The 25,229-nt window shown below is 39.5% G+C and overlaps 8 protein-coding genes across 8 annotated transcripts; 7 read left to right on the top strand and 1 right to left on the bottom strand.

Annotated features, from left to right (window-relative positions):
- Nucleotides 1-45: 45 nt before the first annotated feature.
- On the top strand, nt 46-5,597 carry JH06_0275 (DNA-directed RNA polymerase Rpb1; the record flags this gene model as incomplete). Its single annotated transcript, XM_014674052.1, has 5 exons — nt 46-197; nt 223-295; nt 328-495; nt 525-929; nt 960-5,597. 5 exons carry the CDS (start codon nt 46-48, stop codon nt 5,595-5,597), a joined length of 5,436 nt encoding a protein of 1,811 aa, XP_014529538.1.
- Nucleotides 5,598-5,724: 127 nt separating this feature from the next.
- On the top strand, nt 5,725-6,259 carry JH06_0274 (activator of HSP90 ATPase family protein; the record flags this gene model as incomplete). Its single annotated transcript, XM_014674051.1, has 3 exons — nt 5,725-5,817; nt 5,850-5,925; nt 5,964-6,259. 3 exons carry the CDS (start codon nt 5,725-5,727, stop codon nt 6,257-6,259), a joined length of 465 nt encoding a protein of 154 aa, XP_014529537.1.
- A 147-nt stretch (nt 6,260-6,406) lies between these two features.
- Nucleotides 6,407-8,089, top strand: JH06_0273 (hypothetical protein; the record flags this gene model as incomplete). Its single annotated transcript, XM_014674050.1, has 2 exons — nt 6,407-7,949; nt 7,980-8,089. The coding sequence occupies 2 exons, from the start codon at nt 6,407-6,409 to the stop codon at nt 8,087-8,089; spliced, it is 1,653 nt and encodes a 550-aa protein (XP_014529536.1).
- A 1,347-nt stretch (nt 8,090-9,436) lies between these two features.
- JH06_0272 (hypothetical protein) lies at nt 9,437-11,473 on the bottom strand (the record flags this gene model as incomplete). Its single annotated transcript, XM_014674049.1, has 2 exons — nt 9,437-10,297; nt 10,328-11,473. The coding sequence occupies 2 exons, from the start codon at nt 11,471-11,473 to the stop codon at nt 9,437-9,439; spliced, it is 2,007 nt and encodes a 668-aa protein (XP_014529535.1).
- A 2,736-nt stretch (nt 11,474-14,209) lies between these two features.
- On the top strand, nt 14,210-15,530 carry JH06_0271 (hypothetical protein; the record flags this gene model as incomplete). Its single annotated transcript, XM_014674048.1, has 8 exons — nt 14,210-14,292; nt 14,323-14,595; nt 14,625-14,791; nt 14,822-14,919; nt 14,951-15,165; nt 15,196-15,268; nt 15,301-15,365; nt 15,395-15,530. 8 exons carry the CDS (start codon nt 14,210-14,212, stop codon nt 15,528-15,530), a joined length of 1,110 nt encoding a protein of 369 aa, XP_014529534.1.
- A 1,177-nt stretch (nt 15,531-16,707) lies between these two features.
- Nucleotides 16,708-19,414, top strand: JH06_0270 (RNA polymerase 2 transcription factor; the record flags this gene model as incomplete). Its single annotated transcript, XM_014674047.1, has 9 exons — nt 16,708-17,037; nt 17,072-17,169; nt 17,202-17,406; nt 17,436-17,810; nt 17,842-17,989; nt 18,020-18,507; nt 18,547-18,633; nt 18,664-19,180; nt 19,212-19,414. 9 exons carry the CDS (start codon nt 16,708-16,710, stop codon nt 19,412-19,414), a joined length of 2,451 nt encoding a protein of 816 aa, XP_014529533.1.
- A 50-nt stretch (nt 19,415-19,464) lies between these two features.
- Nucleotides 19,465-20,963, top strand: JH06_0269 (hypothetical protein; the record flags this gene model as incomplete). The annotated part of the gene is given in 8 exon segments (XM_014674046.1): nt 19,465-19,498; nt 19,529-19,590; nt 19,603-19,651; nt 19,683-20,240; nt 20,256-20,492; nt 20,524-20,640; nt 20,670-20,823; nt 20,855-20,963. The coding sequence occupies 8 exon segments, from the start codon at nt 19,465-19,467 to the stop codon at nt 20,961-20,963; spliced, it is 1,320 nt and encodes a 439-aa protein (XP_014529532.1).
- Nucleotides 20,964-22,811: 1,848 nt separating this feature from the next.
- Nucleotides 22,812-24,569, top strand: JH06_0268 (hypothetical protein; the record flags this gene model as incomplete). Its single annotated transcript, XM_014674045.1, has 8 exons — nt 22,812-22,842; nt 22,873-22,988; nt 23,018-23,798; nt 23,828-23,938; nt 23,969-24,015; nt 24,045-24,357; nt 24,388-24,465; nt 24,514-24,569. 8 exons carry the CDS (start codon nt 22,812-22,814, stop codon nt 24,567-24,569), a joined length of 1,533 nt encoding a protein of 510 aa, XP_014529531.1.
- Nucleotides 24,570-25,229: the final 660 nt, after the last annotated feature.

Genomic DNA, 25,229 nt, shown 5'->3' with positions numbered 1-25,229 from the left:
ATTCACCACTCAAATCTTTGTAGAGGTGCCTCGGATCCAAATTTCATGCAAAGTGTTATCGCAGCACCTCTAACACACGAGATCACTCGTACTCATTTCGGTTACTACTTTCCGGATGAAATTCGCAAACTAAGTGTCAAGAAGATCTCCTGCCCTGTGGCTTTTGATGGAGATGGAAAACCAATGCCAGAGTCCGTGTTTCTGCTAGTTTGTTAGTTGTAGTGGTCTTTATGATCCTGCTTTGGGTCCAAATGATTATCATGTAAAGTGTCCTACTTGTTATCGTACATTTGATGTAAGTTTCTCGTATTTTGGTCTCATTGGTAGGATTGTCCTGGTCATCTTGGCCATATTGAATTGGAGTTACCTCTCTATAATCCAATGCTATTCTCGTTGTTAATCAAGATCCTGCGTTGCAGTTGTCCCAATTGCCATCACTTCAAGTTGAACAAGAATACTGTAAAGCGTTTTGAGATTCAATTCCGTTTGATTTTGGTTGGGTTGGGAGTTATTCTTGATTGTAGAGTGGAAACACGCTGGAGCAACGCAAGTTCTTGGAGGAGTTTGATCAACTGAACCAACGTCTGAAGCATAGTGATGAATACGACGTTGAATGGGAGGTGAGTTTGGTGTTTAATTATAACGTACAGAAGTTAATTCACAAATACGAAGCGATAATTAGCAGTTGTAAGCGTAAGCCAAAGCATGAAGTGGTCTTTACGCATACTCGTGAGGTATTTAATTCTCTGGTTCGTGAGTTCCTCCTCAGTATGCCAAAGCTGTGTGAGAATTGTGGAGCTGCATCTCCGACAATTGTGCGTGATGGCTTCTTAAAGCTGTTTGAAGCTCCTGTGAAGAACAAGAGTAAGCAGTTCACTGCCGCCAATACTAAGATGCAGAGTGTATTGGACAGTGTGACGATGGCTGAGGTAAGTGTGAAAGAGAGAAATGATGATTAGTTGACTCGGATGGAGGGCGTTCGTTATGAATTTAATGAAGAGGAAGTGGGAGATGGTTCACGCGAGGATATGGGAACTGGTTCTGAAGGAGAGATGGAAGCTACTCAAGGAGAGACTGATGACATGGAAGGAGTAGGGAATGAGAAGCTCAAATTTATTCCTCCTCTGGAAGCGGAGATGCGAATGCGTCTGTTATACAAGGAAGAACACTCGATCATCAACCTTATCTGGTATCCTCAATTGACAGAAGCAGGATATCTCCAGAATCCCTCTGGGCATCCAGAACATGAGACCGATGGATATCAGATCTTTTTCGTTCGAACCATTCTTGTAACTCCTTCGCGTTTCCGTCCTCCTCAGCATCTACATGGTGAGAGTTACGAGCATCCTCAGAATGTCTTCTTGAGTGATATTCTTAAGGCTAATTATCGTATGATGCAGATTGGAGCCAAGGAGCAGATGGCACACGATCTGGATCCATCAACTCCGAAGCCTAAGGATCAAGCTGTTGGATACACATTCGAATCAGCACTACGAGACTGGATTGCGATGCAGGAGGCATACAACTCCCTGGTGGATAGTGCCAAGTCGCGTAATAACAAGAACTCCTCGGGAATCCGTCAGTTGTTGGAACATAAGGAGGGTTTGTTCCGTATGAATATGATGGGAAAGCGAGTGAATTTTGCTGCTCGTTCGGTGATTGCTCCTGATCCCTATATTGATACTGATGAGGTTGGAGTTCCACTTCGATTTGCTCGTGAGCTCTGCTATCCTGAACCAGTGACTGCAAACAATGTGAAGGAATTACGACAGCTGGTAGTGAATGGTCGTGATATGTATCCAGGTGCCTGCTATATTGAGAATGATAAGGGTTTCTTCATTGATCTCAAGTTCAAGAATCGAGGTCAGCGTGAAGCCTTAGCAAAAATGCTTATGACAAAAGATAACAGTGGAAATGTACGTATGAAGCGTGTGTGGAGGAATCTGCTGGAAGGTGACATTCTGTTAGTGAACCGTCAACCTACTCTTCACAAAGCTTCTATCATGGCATTGCGTGCTCGTATTCTGAAGTCGAAGCGTCAAACAATTCGTATGCATTACAGTAACTGCAATACATTCAACGCAGATTTTGATGGAGATGAAATTAACATTCACTTCCCTCAGGGAGAGTTAGCTCGTTCGGAAGCATACAATATTGTAGGAGCCAAATACCAATATGCTTCAGCAAAGGATGGATCTCCGTTGCGAGGCTTGATTCAGGATCATGTTGCCTCTGGATTCCTGTTGACGAAGCGTGACACATTCCTTTGTCGTCAGGAGTACAATCAGTTGTTGTTTACGGCAATTGCGGGATTTGGTGCAAAAGAGCGAGAACGTGTAGTTCGTACGCTTCCTCCGACGATTCTGAAGCCAGTCCAACTGTGGACAGGAAAACAAGTGGTGTCTTCACTGTTGATCAATCTGGTGGGCGATTTGCCTCGAATGAACTATGAAGGAACAGCTCAGGTGAGTGATAAGGCTTGGGGAAATGGCCGAATCGCTGCTAACTCTCCGTTGGGCGAACAGGCTGTGTTGGTGGAGGAATGTGAATTATTGCGAGGTGTGCTTGATAAGAGTACATTTGGAGCCAAGAACTATTCCTTGGTTCATGCAATTCACGAGTTGTATGGAGTTGACTTGTGTTCTCTTTTCTTGTCATGTTTTGGTCGTGTTGTGACATCCTATTTCCAGAAACGAGGATTCACTTGTTCGATGGAAGATTTGGTATTAGTGGAGGATGCAGAGAAGAAGCGACGTGCTTTGATTGATGGAGCCTTAGAGAAGGCCGTAGAGGGACTGGAGCATTATTTGGACTTGAATGAAGAGAATGAAAGTGAGAAGGATGGTGAGAAGAGTTCAACTACTCCGTTATCTCTCTCTTATCGTCGTCAACGTGTGTCTGATGAATTACGTCGACGCTATATCAATAGTCGAGGTCGTGTGGGACCTGAGATTGATAATGTGATGAAGAGTATTGTATCTCCCATCTCCTCGGAGATTTTTAAAGTATGTCTTCCTCATGGTTTGTATGTTCCCTTCCCCAATAACTCCTTCTCTTGTATGATTATCTCTGGAGCTAAGGGATCCAATGTCAACCAAACGCAGGTGTCATGTGCTCTAGGCCAACAGGAACTGGAAGGTCGACGTGTGCCAATGATGGTTTCTGGAAAGACTCTTCCATCTTTCCGTCCATATGATCCAATGCCTCGTGCTGGTGGTTGGGTATCTGATCGATTCTTGACAGGTATTCGTCCTCAGGAGTATTTCTTCCACTGTATGGCTGGTCGAGAAGGTCTAGTGGATACGGCTGTGAAGACATCGCGTTCAGGATATCTGCAGCATTGTATCATTAAGCATTTGGAAGATCTAACTGTTCAGTACGATTACTCAGTTCGCAATAGTGATGGAACTGTGATCCAGACGCTGTATGGTGATGATGGTATTGATGTGTCGAAGGTGAAGTATCTGACTGGTAAACGTGCACAACTGGACTTCCTAAGCAAGAATAGCAGTATGTTGGTATATAAATACGGACTTAATGAATCATTTTTCAAAGACACTGGACTCAGTTCGGAACGTGCTGCTGTACTGCATGCAGAAGTCCGATGTGCACGAAGAGAACTGGAAGCGAGTAAGAAGCTATTGGCTGAAGGCAAGGAAGTTCAATTTGACAAGAGTTCGGTTGTGGAAGCTCGACGTCGTGTAGGCAAGGGAGAATGGGAGATTGGAAATCTTTCTGATCAGTTCTATCCTGCTGTAATCACAAAGGTGCATAACAAGAATGGTGTTAGTTATGATGTGGTATTCAAAGATACGAAGAAGAAGGAACGACGTGTACCTCGTACTATTTATGATAACGTGGAAGGTATTGAAGTGGAGCTGATCCGTCTGCGCCTACCAGACCCTGTGAACTGGCAGTTGAACGTGTGTCGTAATATTGGAGCTGTGAATGAGAAATACCAGGAGGCGTTGGATGCATACAGAAAACAACGTGAGGAAAGCGGAGAGATTGAGGAAGTGGAAAGTGGTGGTTTGGAGATGCTGTTCTGGATGAAGTATATGAGATCTCTAGTAGATCCAGGCGAATCTGTGGGTGTGATTGCAGGTCAGTCAATTGGAGAACCTTCTACTCAGATGACACTGAATACGTTCCATTTGGCAGGTCACGGAGCTGTGAATGTGACTCTGGGTATTCCTCGTCTACGAGAAGTGATCATGACAGGAAGTCGAACCATTGCAACTCCTATGATGCAAATTCCACTGGTACCTATGGTTCCAAAAGAATCAGCAGAGCGTTTAATGAAGAAATTACATCGTATCAGTCTGAGTGAGTTGTTAGATCCTGAGTGCTATTTCCGTGTGGTGGACTACCTAACGAATGTGACATTTGGTCTGAAATATACACCTTATATTCGGAAATACGAATTGCATATGAATTTGTTGCCAGCGGATGTGATTAAGAAGGTTTACAATCTGAATATGGAAGATGTATTGGATGTACTGAGGAATGTGTTTATGCCAGCCTTGGGATCTTTAATCTCGAAGGATATTCGGAAAGCATTGCGTTCATCGAGTTTGGGATTGGATGTGGAGCGAGTAATTGGTGGCAAGGATCTGAGTAACATGCGTGGTGTGAAGCTGAAGAAGGCTGAAGAGAAGCAAGTACGAGGAACAGTGGATAGTGAGGATGATGCAGAGGCTGAGGAAGAGTTGGGAGAGGTGGATGGAGCAGATGCCAGAAAGGTGAGGAAGGCACGTATTGAATATGAAGGAGAGGAGAGTGAGGGTGAGACGAAGGGAAATGAGATGGAAGAGGAAAAAGAGGAAGGACAAGAACGAGAGGAGGATGCGATGGAGGAAGAGAAGGACAAGAATGATGCTAAACAAACCATGGGAACTGAGACCTCTTCGGAGAAGATCCCAGAGGGCTTTACGGTGCTGGAAGTTCCGTTCAAGGTGATGAAACTGAAATTTTTCCGTCGCATGTTATATGATGCAAAGAACAACAAGATTCGTGTGGAATTGGAATTGCCTCCTTCAACACCAAAGCTGTTGCTAGTAGAACTTGCTGAGAAGGCGGCTGAAGAAACACTGGTAAATGCCATCAAGGCGATCAACAAATGTATTGTGATGGAGAAGGGTGAAAAGGACCCTGGATATACCCTCCAGACAGAAGGAGTGAACTTCCCTACAGTGTGGCTGTTCCAGCATCTGGTTGATGTTAACAGAGTGTATTCGAATGACATATGGAAGATTCTGGAGACATATGGAGTGGAAGCAGCACGTACAGCAATCATTACGGAGATCATTCGTGTATTCGATGTGTACAGTATTAGCGTAGATCCGCGTCATCTGGCACTAATTGCTGATTATATGACACAAGATGGATCTTATCGTCCTATGAATCGTGGTGGTATGGAAAACATTGAAAGTCCGTTCCTACAAATGTCGTTTGAGACAACGACACACTTCTTGAACAATGCTGTTCTGTATGGAGGGTCGGATTCGATGAAGTCTCCTTCAGCTTGCATCTCAACAGGAAAGGTTATTAAGGCTGGAACAGGTATATTCGATATTGTTCAGCCATTGAGTGTGTAAGTGGTTTGGTGTTGTGTTTGTTGGAAGGAATGGAAGGTGTTGGAAAAGGTGTATTATAATAGGAAGTTGGCAGAGTTCCAAGGGATCACTTTCGAATCGAATGTTCTATCCCATTTTTTCTTGGAATATGGTATCTACAACGGAAATTGATATTTCTGTTCGGTTTCTTGTGCCTACAAATGTGATTCGAGAGGCCTTAACCGATGTCAATGCTGCTCAGGTCTGTATGATTCATATCATATTATTCATTAGTACTACACCCAATCAGAATGTTTGATTGAGCCAAAAGTGGGAGGAAGATATAATCTATACAACAATTCTATTCAAGGTGAATTTGTGTCATTAGTATGGTATTTATGATAACAGCTAATTCAAAGACGGATAATGTTATTGAGTTAAAGTGGAGACGCAGAGAGTGGGATGATAATGTGTATTCTTCTGTTACTCTTCAATTTACAAGTATTGATAGTGCAGTTACGGAAATACATGTGCATCAGACGGGAATACCCAAAAGTGACCGTTATAATAACATTGGTGTTGCAGAAAGTGTAGAGAAAGGCTGGATCGATATGATATTCCGAAAGATTAGTATGATGCTGGGTTATACCTTCCAGACAGAAGACGAATTTGAGTATAATTGTTTGTTAATAAGATATGAATGAAAAGTAGAGTTCATCATTATAATGAACAAGCAGTCTTTTCAAATAGCAGCTTGGTATGACTGATAGTGAATAGACGTGAAATAGAATCCAATAGGATAAGTAATTATGTATTCATTAATTGCTTCGGTCATTGTTTCTTTAACTAATATGAGCAACATCAGTGTTATAAATTGGAGTTCATGCCTTGAATTCCTTGGTGATTATGAGATAAAGAGTGTTGAAATGAAGAGTGGTAGTGGATTGAGTGGAGAAGCAATAATAAGAGTATTAATTGATAATGAAGAATATGAGTTGAGAGTAGAAATAAAAGAAGGAAAAAAAGAAGGGGTTGGTTTGGTTGCGAGAGAGAATGGAACATTATTCATGCAAGTGATGTTTGTGAATGATGAATGTGAAGGAGAAGTGATAAAGAAGAATGAATATGGTAACATAGTATTAAGAGGAAGAGTATCAAAAGGAAAAGAAGTTGGAATGTGGATAGAATATGATAACGGTGGAAATGAAATATGGAGAGGATTCTATCGAAATGGAAAGCGATACTTGAGATTGAAGGAACAAAGAGGAATGAAAGGATTCTATTCAGAGATGAGTGTGAATGGAGAATTGTTGAGTGTAAGTGAGTATAATGAAGATGGATTATTGAAGAATGGTAGGTGTTTTGAGTATGAAGGAGGAAAGATAAAGAGAGAATGTGTATATGAGAATGGAATGAAGAAGAGAGTGATTCGAGAATTCACTGATGATGGATTAATGAGATTGTTTGATGATAATGAAGAGAAGGTGTATGAAGGAGTGTGGTTTGGAGATATGGTGAATGGATTTGGGATTCATCCTGAAATGGAAAAAATGAAAGGATTCTTCAAAGAGTTGAATGAGAAGAGAGAATTGTTGAGTGTGAGCGAATATGATGAATGTGGATTATTGAAGAATGGTAAGTGTTTTGAGTATGAAGGAGGAAGATTGGCAAGAGAATGTGAATACAAGAATGGAGTAATGATGAGAGTATTGAGAGAATGGAAAGGAGGTTTGATGATTGAATATGATGATAATGGAATGAGAGTATATGAAGGAGGATTTGAAGGAGATATGATGAGAGGATTTGTTCGAAAAGGGAAAGGAACTGAGTTTGGAATTGATGGAGAGAATGCATTGTATGTAGGTGGATGGAAGAATGGAAAGAGAGAAGGATATGGAAGTGAATTCAAAGGATTGAATCCTGTGTATATTGGAGGATGGAAGAATGGAATGAGAGATGGAAACGGAAAGGAATTGAATGAGAATGGAGAAGTGATGAGAAGTGGAAGATGGATAGAAGGTGAATACGATGTAATCAAGCGCTTTGAAGAAGGTTATGGAAATGATTTGGGTGTATTTGATACTAACTGCTTAAAAGAGATTGAGAGACTTGAGATTGGAGATGGTTGTTTTAAGAAAGTGAATCGATTTGTGATTGATGGATTGAATGACTTGAAAAGTATCATTATTGGTAATAATAGCTTCGAACTCAGTGAGGAGATTAGAGAAGGAAGCAAATGTTTGATAATGAATTGTGATCAGTTAAGAGAAATCCACATTGGTTTTCAATCATTCTATTGGTATGAATCATTCGAATTGAAGAATCTTCCTTCTCTCATATCCATTCAATTGGATGATGGTGCATTCCATAGGTGCCATTCAATAGTATTTGAAAGTATGACTGATTGAATGAATGATGAATGAGATCTGACTCGACTTCAATCCATCATTCTTGGATATGCAGCTCTATGTAGTAATCTTAAGAATAAAGAAGTGAATGAATTGATAATGAAGAGTATGAATGATGATGATTGATTGATGAGATCTCCCTTCTCTATCTACATTCAAAGGAAATGGCGACAATTTCTGTTGGATAGGTAAAGTGATATTGGATAGTGATTATTATGATTGAATTTGAATTAGACATCCCATCACTCACTTCAAATGGAATTCAGATCGGACACAGTTTATTCAGTAATGTGATAGAATTGAATAGTTCAAGTATGCTTGCCTTCTTGATAATGATTGAGATGCTGATTCTCTTGATCAGGTCATTCGACAGTTCAGTCAGAGTAATTCTAATACTTGTTGTTCTATCTATTAACGATTCATTCTTTTTGTTCATTATTCATGGACAATGATAATCACAACATTATGCAACCAACCCCTTGATAGTCAACATGTTATCCTACCTTTATTATCTCCTTTTGTACTCATACACAATGAGTATCATCACTTTCTTCTAGAAGCATACTAGTTCCATCATTATCCAGAAATGGTATTCTTTTTCTTACACTATATTGGTACGTTTCCCGTGGGTTCCTTATCTCCATGACCATTCATCCTTTCAAAGAAATATTACCTCATAAAGTGGATTTGTCATATCGAGTCCTGTTGAAATTATTCAAGTCTATTTTGATTCCATACTCTTCTTTTGTAATGACCTTTCATTTCTGGTTTATCATGTTATGAGTTGGCAATACGGCTTTGTGTAGCCTTTTTGATCCCGTATTTGAACCCATTTTTACTAACCCTATCTGTTTTGTGTGGGTTCTTTGAGCCCTGATTACTTCTGCATTGTCCTGTATCAGTAGTATTATCTTGGTAAAAGGCATTCTGTTTTATAAGTTGGAAAATGATAGTGGCAAACATATTCTTCTTACCCTTGTTCCTTTTCAGATTGTTTCCCTAGGATTCCCATTTTTATCTGCATTCTTTGTATTTGAATTGTATACATCTTTCTTGTTGATGAATTCTGCCATCTAACTCCATTGTTTCTTTGTTACCTTTCGTTGTAGTCTTCTTCCTGTCTCAGTGTGAAGATCTAAGGGAAGGATCAAATAGAGTGTAAATGTTGTACTATTAGGGTTGTGGCAAAAAGAGGAAGAATGGATATTGGTACAGTAACGATACTTAACAAATTGTACTTTTCCTTTGCATTTTATTTATTATGGATATAGGTGTATTTCTATTTATGTTCCAGATTTCCACTTTCTATTGTCACGTGATTTGGTGTTGATACTGTACAGATACTATTATAATCCATACCTTTCAGTCTTGTAGACTTATAGCATTGAGTAAACAAATAATATACAACTACTATTATTAGTAACCTAGTCTTGGTTATGCTGTTTCTTCAAATCAATTCAACAAACAGTTGTCCTACACTGTAATCTCGCTTTGATCAGTCGGAACTAACATCGCATTGTCCATAGCCATGCGCATTTGATATAACTGATCATTTCCCCCTAAATCCACATCAATTGTCTGGTTATTACTAACGGGCACATTCTGTTGCATAGGTGGCATTATGGACATCAGGCCAGAAATTTGATTAGATCGACCTGAGTCAAAACAAGCATTCGAAACATAGACATTCCAATGTTTATACAGTTTAGTTAATTCATTGCTAATATCCATATTCCCACTCCCTTTCACCCTTAGGATAAGAAGTGTCCACAATACGTCATCTACATTCTCATGGTTCTTTAGCGCAAAACTTCGAATAAATTCCATAACTTTGGCAACCCTTGTTTTTTGACGAGAAGGTCGGACAGAAAACAGAGGTAATTTTGGTCTTCCTCCTTTCTTTTGAGTTGATGGCTCTGTGTCAAAATTCGGACCATTCATAAGAGCTTGATTCACAGAAAGAGATGATGGGTTCCCAGAGATAGGTGTTTGATTTTCAGGAAGAGGTGCGGAGTTTACAGGTAGTGGTGTTTGGTTCACAGGAAGAGTTGTTAACATGTCAGTTTGATGGGGATGAGGTACTCCTGTTGGATCCAATGTATTGATAGTATCCATTGGGATATCGTTCTGTCCATCTTGAACAGGGGTATTTGATACTGGATGACGCTTTGACTTCTTCCCTCGTAGGTCTGAAATATCCCCCTGTTGCAATTTCAACTCACTCAATTCATCAAAGAATCGATTCATTAGTTCAGGAGGAGCCTCCTGTCGAGACAGCGTGCTGCTTGATGCTCGTTTTCGTGCACAGAGTAGCTTATGACGACGATAGAACCCCTAGTAATTATTAAATCTAACAAGAACTACCTGAAACCAATGACGATGAGGTCCATCCTCCTTAAACGGATGTTGTCGCTTATCTCGACTCACTAGCTGCATGACTAACTTGGCTAATTCTTCCCTGTTTGCCTTAAAGCCACAATCATCCAATTTCAATAGAAAACGTTCTAGAGCCAACTCCTCGAGTTCAGTGAGAACAGTCGGAGGTCCTCGTCGAGCTCCCATATTAGGATTCCGACAATGATTGCGAATAGTGGCTATAGGAATACCAGTTCGCTCTGCTGCATCCTTCATACTCATTAGATTGTGATTCACTTGCTCAACTGCCCAAACAAGCTGTTCTGAGGTCCACTGTTGCTTTTGAGATTTCTCTTCTTTGATTGTGGGTTCAGAAAGAGTTGAAACGGAAGGAGGAATAGCAGTAGTAGAAATGGTTTGTTGAATGTAATTTGTCATGGGAGGTGGAGTAACACTCAAATCTTGGTTGATGCTAAAGCGATATCCATTCTCATCCAATACAGCTAAGTGAAGATTATGAGCAGCATAAGGAATAGCTTTGAGATAATCTAATCGCTTCAATTCATCCAAAAACTGTTGGATTTGATTCTCTTTCAATTGTTCACGGGGAACAGGAGATGATGATGAACGAGTTTGAAGAATCAATGGATTTCGCTTGTAGAAACCCTTGAACCAGTGACGATGAGGTCCATCTTGCTTGAAAGGATGTGGACGACCCAATGTTGCTAACATGCCCATCACTAATTTTCGTACATCGTCCCGCGGAAGTCGAATTTGTTTCTCCTCCAACTGCAAAATGAAATTAGCCAGAATCGCTTCTTCATCCAGTGTAAGAACAGTTGGCTTTCCTGGACGTGCATTGCGGGAGGATTTACCCACCGATGGGAATGACTCTGCATAAGCAGGAGCTGGGGAAGCCGAAGGAACCCATGTTAATTCTCTTGATGAAATACGTCTCTTCTTTGAGAGATTCTTTTCGACAGAAGTGTCTGGAGTATTGTAAATCTGATAATAGAGAGTAGAAAGAGTATTGAAATCAATGATCTTCTTCCCCTCTTTCGGATCTTGCGAAAAAATAATATTGCGTACAAAGATGTCTTGATGATGTTGCAAAAACAAATGAAGATTCTGGTGAAGAATCGTTTCGTCCTTCATAATCCCCGAACGTTCAGCATCGTTAAACACTTCTTGAAGTAACTTGATTACAGAAGTCTGGGATACTCTGTATAAGGCTGAATGGACATCGCTTACTGAGCATTATCAGCGTCAATCGACATTAGAGCATCCGTTAGTGAAATCTCTTCTGTAGGCTTCAAATAGTAACCGCTCACATAATATCCTGTTACAATATGGGGCTACAATTCATGAATCTAGAAAACGGCCTACATTTTCTTGTTCTAGTTGATGGATATGGATATCCTGAGTACTGAAACCCTGAATTGGAATCGTTGTTCCCTATACTAGTCAACAACAGAAAATTCTACTTGAGTCATTGGCTGGATGGGTGCTGAAGGGGTAATAGATAAAGACCCCGTCCCATTTGCTAAATCCGTATTGTAGGCCAGAGTATTTCCTCCTTGATAGGCATAAGAATTCACCATCTGAGGTGGATAAAAAGATCCACGAATGGATTGTGAAACCATCCCTGGTAATTGCGTTGATATCAAATCAGTACGACTCCCCCCTGGAGTGATTGGGATCATGACTGGAATCTGAATTGCACTTCCAAAGTTCTGGCCGTTCATGGACTGCGAAAGAAGTCGGTTATCTGCTTCTTGTTCCAGTGAGTGGTTCTTTGAGTTTTCCATGTCCCCTTCATTCGTTAAGTGCTCGTCTTCATCGACATGGGAAAGCGAGGCCACTATAGTAACGGTAATGCAAAGGAAACCCAAAAATATCATTTTACAGTACTTACTTTGTTCATCGCGAACCACTCCGTCCATTTTAAGTTCAAACAAACTAAAAAGTGATGACCTAATTATGAACCATTCAATTCAAAACCCTGTCAAACTGTCCTATATTCGTATTAATGATTAGTTATCTTGCCCCTATTGTACTTTTTAAAGTTTCGTTAATGTCCCTTATTGTTCTTTGTTAATAATTGTACCCTAATTTCACAACAAATGACAACATGACCCGATACTGAAAGAAGATAACTGGAAAACTTGATCCAAACACAAAGGTGAAAATAAACACTATAACAAGCCTAAGTACTCTTAGAATACATGGAACGCTGAAAAGAGAATTCAGTAAGATTCCAAAATTACCATAGGAGAGTTCCTCAACCATGGAAAACCTTGGAGAATTAAAGAAGGCGACCCTAGAGTTTGGATCTGCAAAAGAACTAGATGCCATAGAAAGTCTACTTGACAAATCTTCGCCTTTGAAATTAGGCAAACCCAGAATGAACAACGGCTATATCTGGCCTGTTTCGTATACGCGGAGTGGAAAAAGCGGAAAATGTGAAACTCTAAAGATGGAAGTACAACTGGCTTTGTACTCAGAAAGCAAAAATCTGCTTCTGTATTTTGCAGAAACAGATAACCGTGAACTCAGCAAGACCATTGTATTACAGCGACTTGGCTTTTAGTGTAGAAACGGATTCTATGTATCTGAATTAATAGCCTATTCATTAGATGAGCAACGAGAACGCTGGAACATCGAATTGAGTGCCTCTAACAAGAAGCTCGGATTCCTTCAAGTTGCCCCAGTTCTATTGCATATCTATTTTGATCGGAATAGGTACAACAGCTCTTTATTGTCAATTTCCATACTGTTACAGAAGCATGTGACTGTGTTACGCTTTTGAAACAGTATAACTACAATGTATTTTTCCAGACAGATCTTGATCTCCCTAAAGTACTTCCATCTCCACTTAATGAGTTACCTCCCTTTCCACCCTCAGTGGAAGAGATATCGGAAAGCACATCAACAGCTATACCACCAAGATTGGTAATTGCGAATACTGATGAACTTCGAGTTGCAATCATGAAAATCCGTTCCGATCCCCATTACGTTGATCTCCTTTCGAAAGTTCAGACTATTTTGTCGAGTGCCGTCTAATTCATGTTTGCATTATAGAAACAGTAGTGTTATCTTCTACATCATTATCCAAGACCACTGAACAACGACCTGAGAGGTACCATAGAAGTTTTTTTCACACATCGTTGTTTCTTCTGATGCCTTGGAGCGATTAGTTAGTTGAGGAGGAAAAATGCAGAATGCTCTCTTGAAGAGTTTACACATTCTTTTACGGACCACAGAACAGAAATAAGCCTAAAGTTCTTTGGCTGTACTTGTATAGTACAGCCAAAACATAAACTACAGTCTATGATTCACAAGACAGAATTGCTACTTGGAATATAACCCATTAAAGTGTAATGCTACCGATAAGGATACAGATGGTATAATAGGATCTGGCATGCAAATAGACTTGATTATATCGGATTACTGCTTACATAGATTCAGTATACACCTGCATATAAGAAGGAATAACCGAAAGAAACAGCTCATTCATTGTTTGTTTTCAAGTATTTCTTATTGAGGGTGATGGAACTCGAAGAGTAGTTCTCACTTTCCGTGTTCATTGATAGAATCGGTGGACATCCAGAGTTGCCTACCATTGTGATTGATAATGTTCCCAATACAATGGAAGAGGAGTCTCCAGCGACTGGAGTCAATACAGAAGTACAGAAACCTGCTGCGTATCCAAGTTCTCTCAGATTCCTTTCATTACCCGTAGTTGAAGAGATTCCATACTTTCCATTGAACCGATTGAATGTTTTCATGTACTGTGCCTTCTGTAACAAAGTTGCCCATTTTCTGTCGTTTTAGGTCTAGAGTATTACCCAGTCGTTATGCTTTCAATGTGCCGAATGTGAAAACTTTTACATGTGCAGTGACTGTCTTATGAAACGTTGTGAGAAAGGTGAACATCGTTGGACTCACGGATATCGAGTTTGTGAGAATTTAGGGTTAATCTAGTTTGATTCTTTCATTTGTAGAAAGATGACACTGTATGTCGAAGGATGGTCAGCTGAGGAGGAACTGCGCCTGATGGAAGGTATGCAGGTATTCCGCTTTGGAAATTGGGAGTGGGAAATGGAATTGATCTTGACCTCTAGAGAAATTAGCCATTATGTGGGTACAAAATCGGAGCAACATTGTGTTCATCACTACACCCAAGCATACTTATCGAATGAATCCAAAATCCCAGATCCAGCGAAAGTGCAAGTCGATACCTTCCCTGGGGATTTAGTTGATGAACCTGTTCCTCCGTTAGTATTGTGGAAAAAATTTATTGTAGGTACACAGGTCCCGGAAGTGATATCAATGGATACAACGCTCTTCGAAATGACTATGATGTGGAATATGACAATGATGCTGAAGTGATGCTAAAGGATGTTGAGATTCTGGGAGACGAAGACGAAAAAGAGAAGGAATTGAAGATGTGTCTGATTCGGGCTTTTAATCGTCAGGTCTAAAGAAGATCCTTATTTGTAGGGAGACTGGCAGAACGCAATAAACGCAAACAATTTGTACTTGAGCGGAATCTGCTGGATTTACGTTCCATTCTTAGTGAAGAACGAAAAATGTCAAAAGTGCAAAAATCAGCCTGATTTTGACACATAGGAAGAACAAGATATTAATAACCGTTTAAAGCCCTTTGCTCGTTTCTTGACTCCAGCAGAATACGATAATTTGCTGCAGGGTCTGATCAAGGAAGCTAGATTGAGAGAGCGAATTATGGAATTGCAGAAATTGCGTCGAAATGGTGTTCGTACGTTAGAAGAAGCGGAATTGGCAGAATTAGATCCAGCTCAACGTGATCATTTCAGAGAGGACAAGTGAGGAAGAATGAGAGTTTTGAATGCTAGTGGAGGAATGTTGAATGTGAATCGAATGGATGGAGCAGAGTTGTTAACACCAGAAGAGAAGCGACTGTGTGGAGTAGAGAGATGAGTGCAAGGAATGATGAATAGTTGATGCATATGGTACCTCGTCATTATCTGGCAATCAAGACAAATATTGTTCAAGAATGTTGCAAGTATGATTGGAATGATGAGTGAGATGTAGAAATGGGTTTGTTTCTCGAGAGGATCCGGGCAAGAAGATTACAATTGATGTAGAGAGAAAGCAGCAACAATATGATTTCTTTGTGAGTTGTGGCTGGATTACGGCAGCAGCTAATGTTTATAGTGATTTGCAATGATATGTTTGTTAAGATAGGGATTATAATTGATTTGTTGTCTCATATTACTAGATACTATATCGTATACAAGTAATGAACAAACAATCTAAAAGACAGAGAGTTAACCAGCTATAAAGTCTTCATGAAACAGAATCCAATTCATAGTTTCTTTACGATATGCACCACAATGAACATCAATCTGTTCTCTTCTCTATTCATCATATAGCACACCAGAAAGATACTTCCCCATGTACCCTCATAGGAAGAGTACCAATTGAACAAAACAGATGACTTTGATTACAATCCGTGATAGCACCAGGTAATGTTCCTGACTCACACAACACCAAGTATTTACTCTCAGAGTATTTTTGAGGAGAAAATTGTAGTTTGATTTGACTTGGTTGATACAAAAAGGAAAAGGAAGTCTTTTCATGTTGTAATTCATCCAGTTTCACAGTTTCATCTACATATATGACCTATTAAAATGAGTTTACATTCAACTAAAAACGAATCAGACTTATAAAATTCAACATGAGCAGGACTGTACAGTAGACCTGTAATGTTGCAAAATAGACGCTGTTTCTCTTGAGAAAGATAGTTCACTCGGAAAATCAGTTTGGACTCTTGATTCGTCCGAATGTAATACCGAGTATCCTTAGATTCGGGATATTCGAGAGCTTCAGGTTTTGAATCATCAGGAGCTATCACACAAGCGATTTTTGATACAGAAGATACTCGTACAGAAACCATGGCATGGGAATTATCGGTTTGGATGAAAGGAGTGAGTGAATACTGGAATGGATCCGTTACTAATCATTACAAAACTACAATAATCATCACAGGGAAGAACTGTAGCATTGTACGTTCCCATCAACTTGGAGTATCCAATCGTAAATATATTTCCTCCTCGACCGTCGCAAGGACTGATGTAATTCAAGATCTATTATCACAGTTTGGCTGAAAAAGTACTGCAATAATCAAAATTAATAAGGAGAACATTTTAAAACTCGAATACCGACTTTCTCCTTCATCTAGCCTTTTATACTTGATTCGCTTGCAATAACTCTATATAGGAAAATAACAGTTATTCCCAACAAATAACATTTAGTTCACGACTATTTGTATCGCACAACAATCAACACAATACCCCAAAGAACCGCGGTAATCATCTTTCATTTCTCGAATTCAAAGAGATTTCATGTCCGATCAAGAGGATCATTCCAAACAGGCACTGTCAGGTGATGAGGAGAATCTGAGTGACGAGGAGGAGGAACGTGATATGGACAATCTAGACGAAGAGGACGATAGACTAGAAGACGAGGAGGATGAGGATGAAGAGGATGAGGATGAGGACGAAGAGGAAGATAGCGATCAGCCTATGCGACGAAGTGCAAAGCGCTCCAGTACAAGTGGAACTAAAAGCAAAAGGAGAAGGTTTGCTGCTGAAGCCGTGTTTGATGAATTCGCCGAAGAGGAAGATTCGGAAGAGGAAGAAACCTCAGGAGAAGAAGGGTTTATTAATGAAGAGGTATCTTTTTAAATTGATTCAACTTATAATTTAGCAACGATTGAAAGAATTGGAGTATGCAAAGCATCTAACAAGAAAAGGACGAGATGATTACGATATGGTGCTCAATCGTTTGGAGCAGAAAGCTCATCTGTATTTATTTTCTTGAGATCCTTAGTAGTTAGAGAGGATACGCAATCCAAACTAAAACCCATTACAAAGAAGAAGATTACTCAAATTCCACTTCATGAGAAAGAAAAGACACGGGATGAAAAGGAAGCCGCTGATCTGTATCGTCAGGAAGTTCAGCAAGCAACTGTAACAGAATACAACAATACTCGTGTTTTACCAACCATCAATGATCCGAAGATCTACTCTGTTCGTGTTCGAGTATCATTTTTCTCTTTCTTTTATCCTAGCGTGGATCTGAACAGCAGGCTGTTCTTTCTCTGACTTACAAATATCAGGAATATGAAGGACGTCGTCTTGAGAACAATTTCCCTCGTAACGAAACGGATATCTTTTCTGTATTCTGGACTGGCGAAGAGAGCATTGTATATATTGAGTCCTACGACGAAACGATGGTCCGACGCGTGGTCGATGGTATGTCGTTATTCCTCTCAGCCTATCGCAATGCATTCCATTTGATTCCCATTGAAGACCGAACAATGCTTCTGGATCGAGTCGAGCATGTGAATCGACCTCTTCAATTGAATGCATTTGTTCGATTGAAGAAGGGATTGTATAAAGGTGATCTCGCTCAAGTGGTTCGATTGATGGAAAATGATCAGAAAGTTGGAATTCCTTTTATTCCCTTCCTTCTAGGTGGTTCTTCGTCTTGTTCCTCGTCTTGATCTTAGTGAATTCAATGGAGGGAGTTACAGTGCTAGTAAGGTTCGTCCTACTCAGAAGTTCTTCGATCCTTCTAAATTCCCTGATGGTCGTGTGGAACGAAGAAACAACTCGAAATTAGGTAGATGTTGGAGATGGGTTTGATTGAAAGGTGGAATGTTCTTTGAGTATAATCGGCAGTATTTCCGCGATGGTATGCTATATAAGGAATTTGCAATTCCTGATCTGCTTCGTGACATTCAACCTTCTGTTGAGGAGAAAGCAATGTTTGCAGATCGAAAAACACTAGCTCCAGAAGATATTTTTGGAGGAGGTGATACAGAGGATACAGGGAAGGAGCCAGTGGAAGTTGGTCGAGAAAGTGGAAAACGTCGAATCAAACTGTTTTATAAGGGTGATCGGATTCGAGTGATTTCAGGTGAATTAAAGCATTTAGAAGGAGTTGTTGAAGAAAGTGACGATTCCCACGGAGAAGTTCAGATTCGGGTAACTGTGGGAGATGAATCTGAACTGCTATTATTGAAGGAGGAAGAGTTAATGAAGGTGTTTGCAACAGGTACACATGTTCGAGTATTGGCAGGAGTAAATGCTGGTGAGACAGGTGTAGTAGCAATGTGTGACGATGAAGGAGAAGGCAACGTGATTGTGATTAGTGATTTTGGAGATAAAGAAATGAAGGTATTTGTGAATTATCTGATTGAGAGTGCTGAAGTGTCTACAGGAGTTGTAAGTGTTGAAGGGTTTGATCTGTATGATCTTGTTGTGGTACAATTGTATAGTAAGAATGAACGGTAGATTCCATTTGGGAAAGTTGGTATCATTATTCAGTTGGCTCCTACTGCCTTAACAGTTCTCGATCAATCAGGCAAAGTATGTTCATTTGACATTAAGAAGATTCGATCCAAACGGAATATGGTAAGCAAAACTGCCGTAATCATGGATGTCCGACAAAACCAACTGCGAGAAGGAGATGCTGTGCTTATTGTAGAGGGAGATTATAAGGGGAAACGTGGAACCGTGAAACGTTTGTGGAGAAATCTGGTCTTTATCAAATGTACTTCTGTGAACGAGAATAATGGAATTGTGTTGGTTCGGAATCGACAAGTGGAGTTGGATGCAGATAACCAAGTAAAGAAACGATATGACTCAAAAGAGAATGTTGAGATGCAAAGTTTGCGACCTGGGCAAGTGGACTTTGCGTCAACGAAATTAGGAAGTCGTAATAAGAAGGAGTTATTGAAAGATGGAACTCAAGTGATGGTAACTGAAGGACGGTATAAAGGACTTCGGGGATATATTCTGGATAGTAACGGTAAGCATGAGAGAGGAAGTTTTATTCATAGACACTCATGTAAAGATTGTATTCCAATCTCGACCTCAACCTGTATCGGTTCCTCGTACGATTGTAAAGGCTACAGATGGTATGTCAATTGATAATGCCGAAATGGAGTTTTCCAGGATGCCTCAGCGACAAGATTCTGGAATGAAACCAAATGGAGGATGGAATCCTTCTGGAACTTGGGGAGTGAATTTTGCTGTTTGTTGAAGACTGAGTTTGGTATATTGATTTCTTTCATCTGTGAACCCTTTCTTTGGATGAAAAAAGCATCATTCTTTCTGGTGTTATCCTGTACTAATTGGTGCTGAAAGTGAGGGTTAGTAGCCTTACTTCAAGTGAGTTTGGAAAACAGGACCGAGGGATCAGTACCTTATGAAGCAGTGGTTAATAGGTAGGAGAGTGTACTTACTAAGGGAACCCGGTCTTCTTCCCTCAAGAACTATCGTTTATATCATTTTTGTATTGTAATTTGTAGATGATGAGAGTTCTTTGGGAAGAAAAGGGAAATCAGAAACAACCAAACTTGAACTCCCTCAAATGGTGAAACGAAAAAAGGCAGCCAAAGACCAAGAAAAATGGATTGAATCCTTGTTGGGAGAAGTAACAAAAAGACCAGGAAGCAGTCCTCAAACTGCTCAAAAGGTCAACGATGCTATTGTAGATAAAATTTTGAATCAGAATCACAACCTTGAGAGTCATTCTCAGAGTACTTCTGTTTCCATTTTGCATGACACGTATGATACTTCCAAAGACACACAACCGAGACAACCAATAGCGTTTGATGAACTTTCTGACGAAGATGAGAAAGAAGACGTGGAGATGATTGTGGATCTATCTAATCGTCAAGATAATACTACAGTATCGCTATCCATATCTCCGGTATCTGTAGAACCTATTTCAGCGCGTGTTATGGTGAATGTCTCTCATCCAACTACTGTGTGGTGTGAAGGGGTTGTTTATGGAAGACCATTTACCCCTTCTTCAATTCGTGATTCCCGTGAAGCAACTCTTATTTATGGTTCTCTTCGATTTGGTGTTTCATTCCTAGATTCTGGCATTATTACCGTGAATAATTTGTTTCCTGATACATTATATGATGTATATTGTTATGGAACCTCTGCATTTGGTGATGTTGGTCCTTCACCATTAAATACCATGAAACCAATTCATACTGAGAAGACAACGTTTGAAATTGACAATATTGTGATAAAAGACAAAAGCATTTCGTTTTCTCTCATTAGTAATATTCCGGTGGCTGGAACATGCGTTTTATTTGATAGTCAATGTAATTTTGATGTGATATATGTGATTTGTAGCTAGAGAGATTGATTCTGTTCAAACAAGTTCCGACTTGAATCGAATCATTGTTTTCGAAGGAATTAATCCTCTGAAGAGGTATTTCGTGCAGTGTGCCATCATTACAGAGAAAAAAGGTAAGTATTCAATGATGAATCAGATTTAGATATTGCTCGAACTGAAATCACAACAATCCAAGCCAAGTCTTCTCGTGTTTCAATCTTGACCATTTTCATTGACATCATCATTGCATCTTTATCTATTTTTATCTTTGTTCTCCTATTTTCGATGATTAAAGCGAAAAGGCGACGAGCGACAATGTAGCTAATACAAATAGAGACTCATCACTAGTTACGATCTAGATGATATTGAACGTGTTGGTTTGCTTCATCGGAGACCTCAACTGAATCAAACAATTGTGGCTGAACGCATTAATGTGACTGAGGATGATAGTTATTGATTAATCCATGATCAGTGTAAGAGTTATCAAGACGAATGAGGATTAGGTGGATAGTTGAATTCATTTCCAGTTTTTAAAGTGAAATCTGTTCGCTTCATTAGGTTTCATCTGTTTCTTGTTAGATATTTATTATACAATCCCTTTCCTATTAATAAAGAATCAAATAACCAATGAAATAGACATCTACCACAACTCTATGTTCTTTCAGCCAGTTACGAAAAACATGAGGTCGTGTCCACTGAACTATCTTCTTTATCTTTTCATCGCGAAGAAGTAACGCCTATAAATGAATCACTCTGAAATCTCGAACAAGACACAAATATTTCTTCTTTTCAATCATTTCTTTCGTTTCCAAGTATCGTTTCTTCGATAATTTGTACATCCACTTCAACTACTTATGATCACCAATTCCTATCAAGACCTCTTCTACCGGATATTCTTTTGTCAAAAACCGCTGAGATTCCTTTCGAATTACATTGCTTACTCGCAAATTCAGCGCTTTTCCTTTCTTTGCTTTCAAATATTGGATTTTGTAATAAGCATAATCTTCAAACATCTGCTTCAAATCTAAATGCAGAGTATGGAGTGTACTTGTAGTAAGAGAGAATCGTTCAGGACAAAACACAAACGACTCTGAAAACCCATGAATGTATTCATTCATATTCGTAAACACACTGCATAAATGACGAATGAGAGTAGTTTCATTTGAAAAGTCTCTACAATCAAAAGTAACAAAGACTCCCACAATTCTTCAGAATTTCGATTTAATAAAAACAGTAGTCGTTCTCCAGCACAATCCCGGCGGAATTCAATCGAAAAACAGTAATGATCAAAATCAGGATAGGCCTTTGGATATGGATGAAAGAGTGTATGACAATCATAGTCACCCTGAACTATTTTCAAGGTTTCAAAAACTTTCATTCCCATGTCACCAAAGAGAGCTAACTAGAGTATTATAGGGTTTGCATGTTAGCACATGAATCGTCGACTGTCTTGCACCATTTATGAAGGTTGCAGTATGAGTCTCTTGATTCAGGGTTAATCCATCTTTAGGAATCTTGGAGAGGTTTATGGTAGGAATAGCATTGACTACAGACTATAATGGTCATCATGTATCAATTCTACTCCTATTGAAAAGCCACAATTATCGACAAGCCATAAAGCAAGAGCCTCACTTCTATACCATTACTGCAAATACAAGACAGTCACTTGATAGAAGGAGAACTGCTCATCATCCCAAGAATGAAGCTATTTCGACATTCCTCTATGATCAACTTCCATTAAGAAAGAAAACTAATTGTATGTCGCTTCTTATAAGTGACAATAGTTCGACGATACACTTTACTTGGATCTTCCCTACTAATCAGATATGTATTACAATCAATCTTCATTATAGATTCCAAGTACTATTCCTACACTCTTCAGAACTCTCTGAATCCAAACCAAGTAGCTTTCTCCTCTCTTTTGCTTTTAATTTCTTCATAATTTCCTCTTCGGTGATAAATTCTCCATCTCTAATAGCTATTCACTCTTTTCTTGATCATACGTCAGAATCGTGCGTCCTCCCTAGGAATTATCAACTTTCTTCAATTCTCTACAAGTGGAAAGATTCGTTCTCGTTTATCACTGGGTTTTTTCACACGAGGAGACATGATTGTGATCAAGTCTGTATTGAGTGGTATTTGATTCTCCCATGTTTAAACTCCCATTCCACTTCGTTTTTATATCCCTTGAATCCCGGGGATCTATTTGGTGTTATGGAAAGAAATCTACAACTGGATCAATCTTCTTCATATGAAATTCGGAATTCTACTGCTTCTGTTTTGCATTACCAATGCTTCACCTAGAATGCGAGGATCTCATCGGTTTATAGTTCAGGGTTTGATATCTGTATACTCTATTATCATAGATACATTGACTGCTACCATGCAGTCCGATCAGAACTATGACGTTGTGAATCTTCCTATAACGGTAAGCATTCACTTCTCTTCATCGGTTTCCCAGTTTGATTCTTCCCAATGTGTGGTATGTTTCATTCCTTGATTCTTAAGTAGACGGTGAATGCACAGGTTCAAGAGCTGCTTCAAGAGTCTGACACTTCGTTCAAGGTGTTTCTTCTTCCCACATCTCCTGGATTTCTCTCTGTCACCCTATCCAAAACTATCACTTCCTCCTCTGGCTCAACTCTTATTAATCCACCCATCATGGAGTTCAGCTATGTTGGAGCCTCCATTATCACTTCCCGAGTGACATCACTTTCAACAACAACTGCATCGATTAGCATCACTACTACCAAACCTGTTCTCTTATGGGGATTATATTCTACATCTGCTACTTCGATCCGTCCTTCCGCTCTGGTTATTATGTCGCAAGGTCAACTGCAGTCAGAATCGGCATCAACCTCACATTTATTTATCCTTTCCAATTTGACACCTGAAACAAAGTACACTGTGTATTTCGCAGGAAAGGAATCTAATGGAGTGCTCATGAATAATGATGCAGATGAGTGTTTACTCACACTCACAACCCGTGGAGAAACAACTGAAATCGACTACGATCAGAAAAGTGATGGGACAATATGTGAGAGTGGCTGGGGGATCTCTTCCTCTTCCTCTGACCTCCAGTTACTTCCTTGCAGTTATCATGGTTACTGTAAGCAGAAACAGTGTATTTGTACAGAACCATACACATCATCCAATTGTGGTACAATCCTGGAAGAAGAATTGAATCATTCCAATGACACACATCAGCTTATTCATGTGAAGATCCAGATGTGGGGCACATTCAAAGCTCAAGCCAAATTGGAAGACTTTTGGAAACTCTCTCTTCGTGAAAGTATTTCTGATTGTATCCTATCATTCTAGTCATTGCTGATCGTCTTTCAATTTCTCCTACGCTTGTTCAGATCCGGTTGTGGAATTATTTGGAGACTTCGCTGCAGTCTCTTTCTCATAATGCTCTTGTTGGGAGACATAGTTGTTCTTCTGTTTACTCCTCATTGATAGACCGAAAACAGTTGCTAGAAAATGAACCTCAGGTCATTTCGGTTCATGTACGGCCTTTTGACTCAGTTAACTTTAGGTCACTGTAGTAACAGCTCCAGATATGCTTGAACTTGTTACAAAACGGATAAATGAGATGATCGCTGATAATGACATCAAACAGGGAATGAAGGGAAAATATCTAACAGTAACGAAAGCAGAAGTTACTCATACATTTGCGCAAACGAATTCGGATCCATGGTCATGTTATGATGGAACTCAAGATGCTGATGAGACGGATTCTGATTGTGGAGGCAGTTGTTTGAATGGCTGTAGTCTTCTTAAGAAATGCAATACCCAATCTGATTGTGTAAGTGGATTGTACTGTACAAAGAACAAGTGTATTGACCGAAGTGAGGATGAAATTATTGGATGATCCATAGACTGGAAGCAGGTGATCGTCACTGTTGTTATTATTGTGGTTGCCATCATCATAACGGTTGTGGTTATTATCTTTGGAGGTATCTTGTATCAGAAGGTCCTTTTTCCCATTTTGTATTATTCTTTAGATCAAGTCCTTCTCCAGAAGAAAATAAGTGTGACTTCTCTCCATTGTTTGTTATAACAAATAGGGGTCATTCAGATATAAAACTGACCCAATACAATTAAGGTCCTTGTTTTGCAAGACCATTATTTTGTTGAATTGGTAGGTTTTGGGTCTGTAGTTGTTACCGAGTTATGTATCACTGGTTTCTTGCATCCTTCTGAGAAAGCGGTCCTCGTAACTCGAAGAATGAACTGTCCTGTCATCCATCTTGAATGGGATGTTTTTGTTTTCTTATTGGTGAATGGCAAGATATAACTGTGTTATAGAAGTATTTTGAGTGCAGTAAAGGTGTTAGTGAGATTTTTGTTTGTTATAATACCAGTCCGTGCTCTGAATAAAAGGAAATAGATTGATCCTTAAAAAGAGTCCACAAGGTTAGTAGACTGTAAACGAGGTTGTCACAGACACTGGAAGTGAATCCTGTACCAACATTGAAGACACAAGTTACTTAATGAATAAACAAGAGAGAGACTAACATATTCCTGAACACGAATCTCAAAAACCAAGATAAGAATAAAGAGACTTTATTTAATGATCACTTTCATGTCATTCTGGTTCGATTGGGTCAGGTCAAATCGCTTTGGCTGAAACATATGTAAACGAATCACTCCAGAATTCCTAACTTCATCTTCAATCATCTCATCATAAGAAGTTGAGGAAACATTGGATGGTCGTTTC

Source organism: Blastocystis sp. subtype 4 (genome assembly GCF_000743755.1).
Source record: "Blastocystis sp. subtype 4 strain WR1 chromosome Unknown seqid_0019, whole genome shotgun sequence".
NCBI lineage: Eukaryota > Bigyra > Opalinata > Blastocystidae > Blastocystis > Blastocystis sp. subtype 4.
This window is presented reverse-complemented; position numbering and strand designations above follow the sequence as displayed.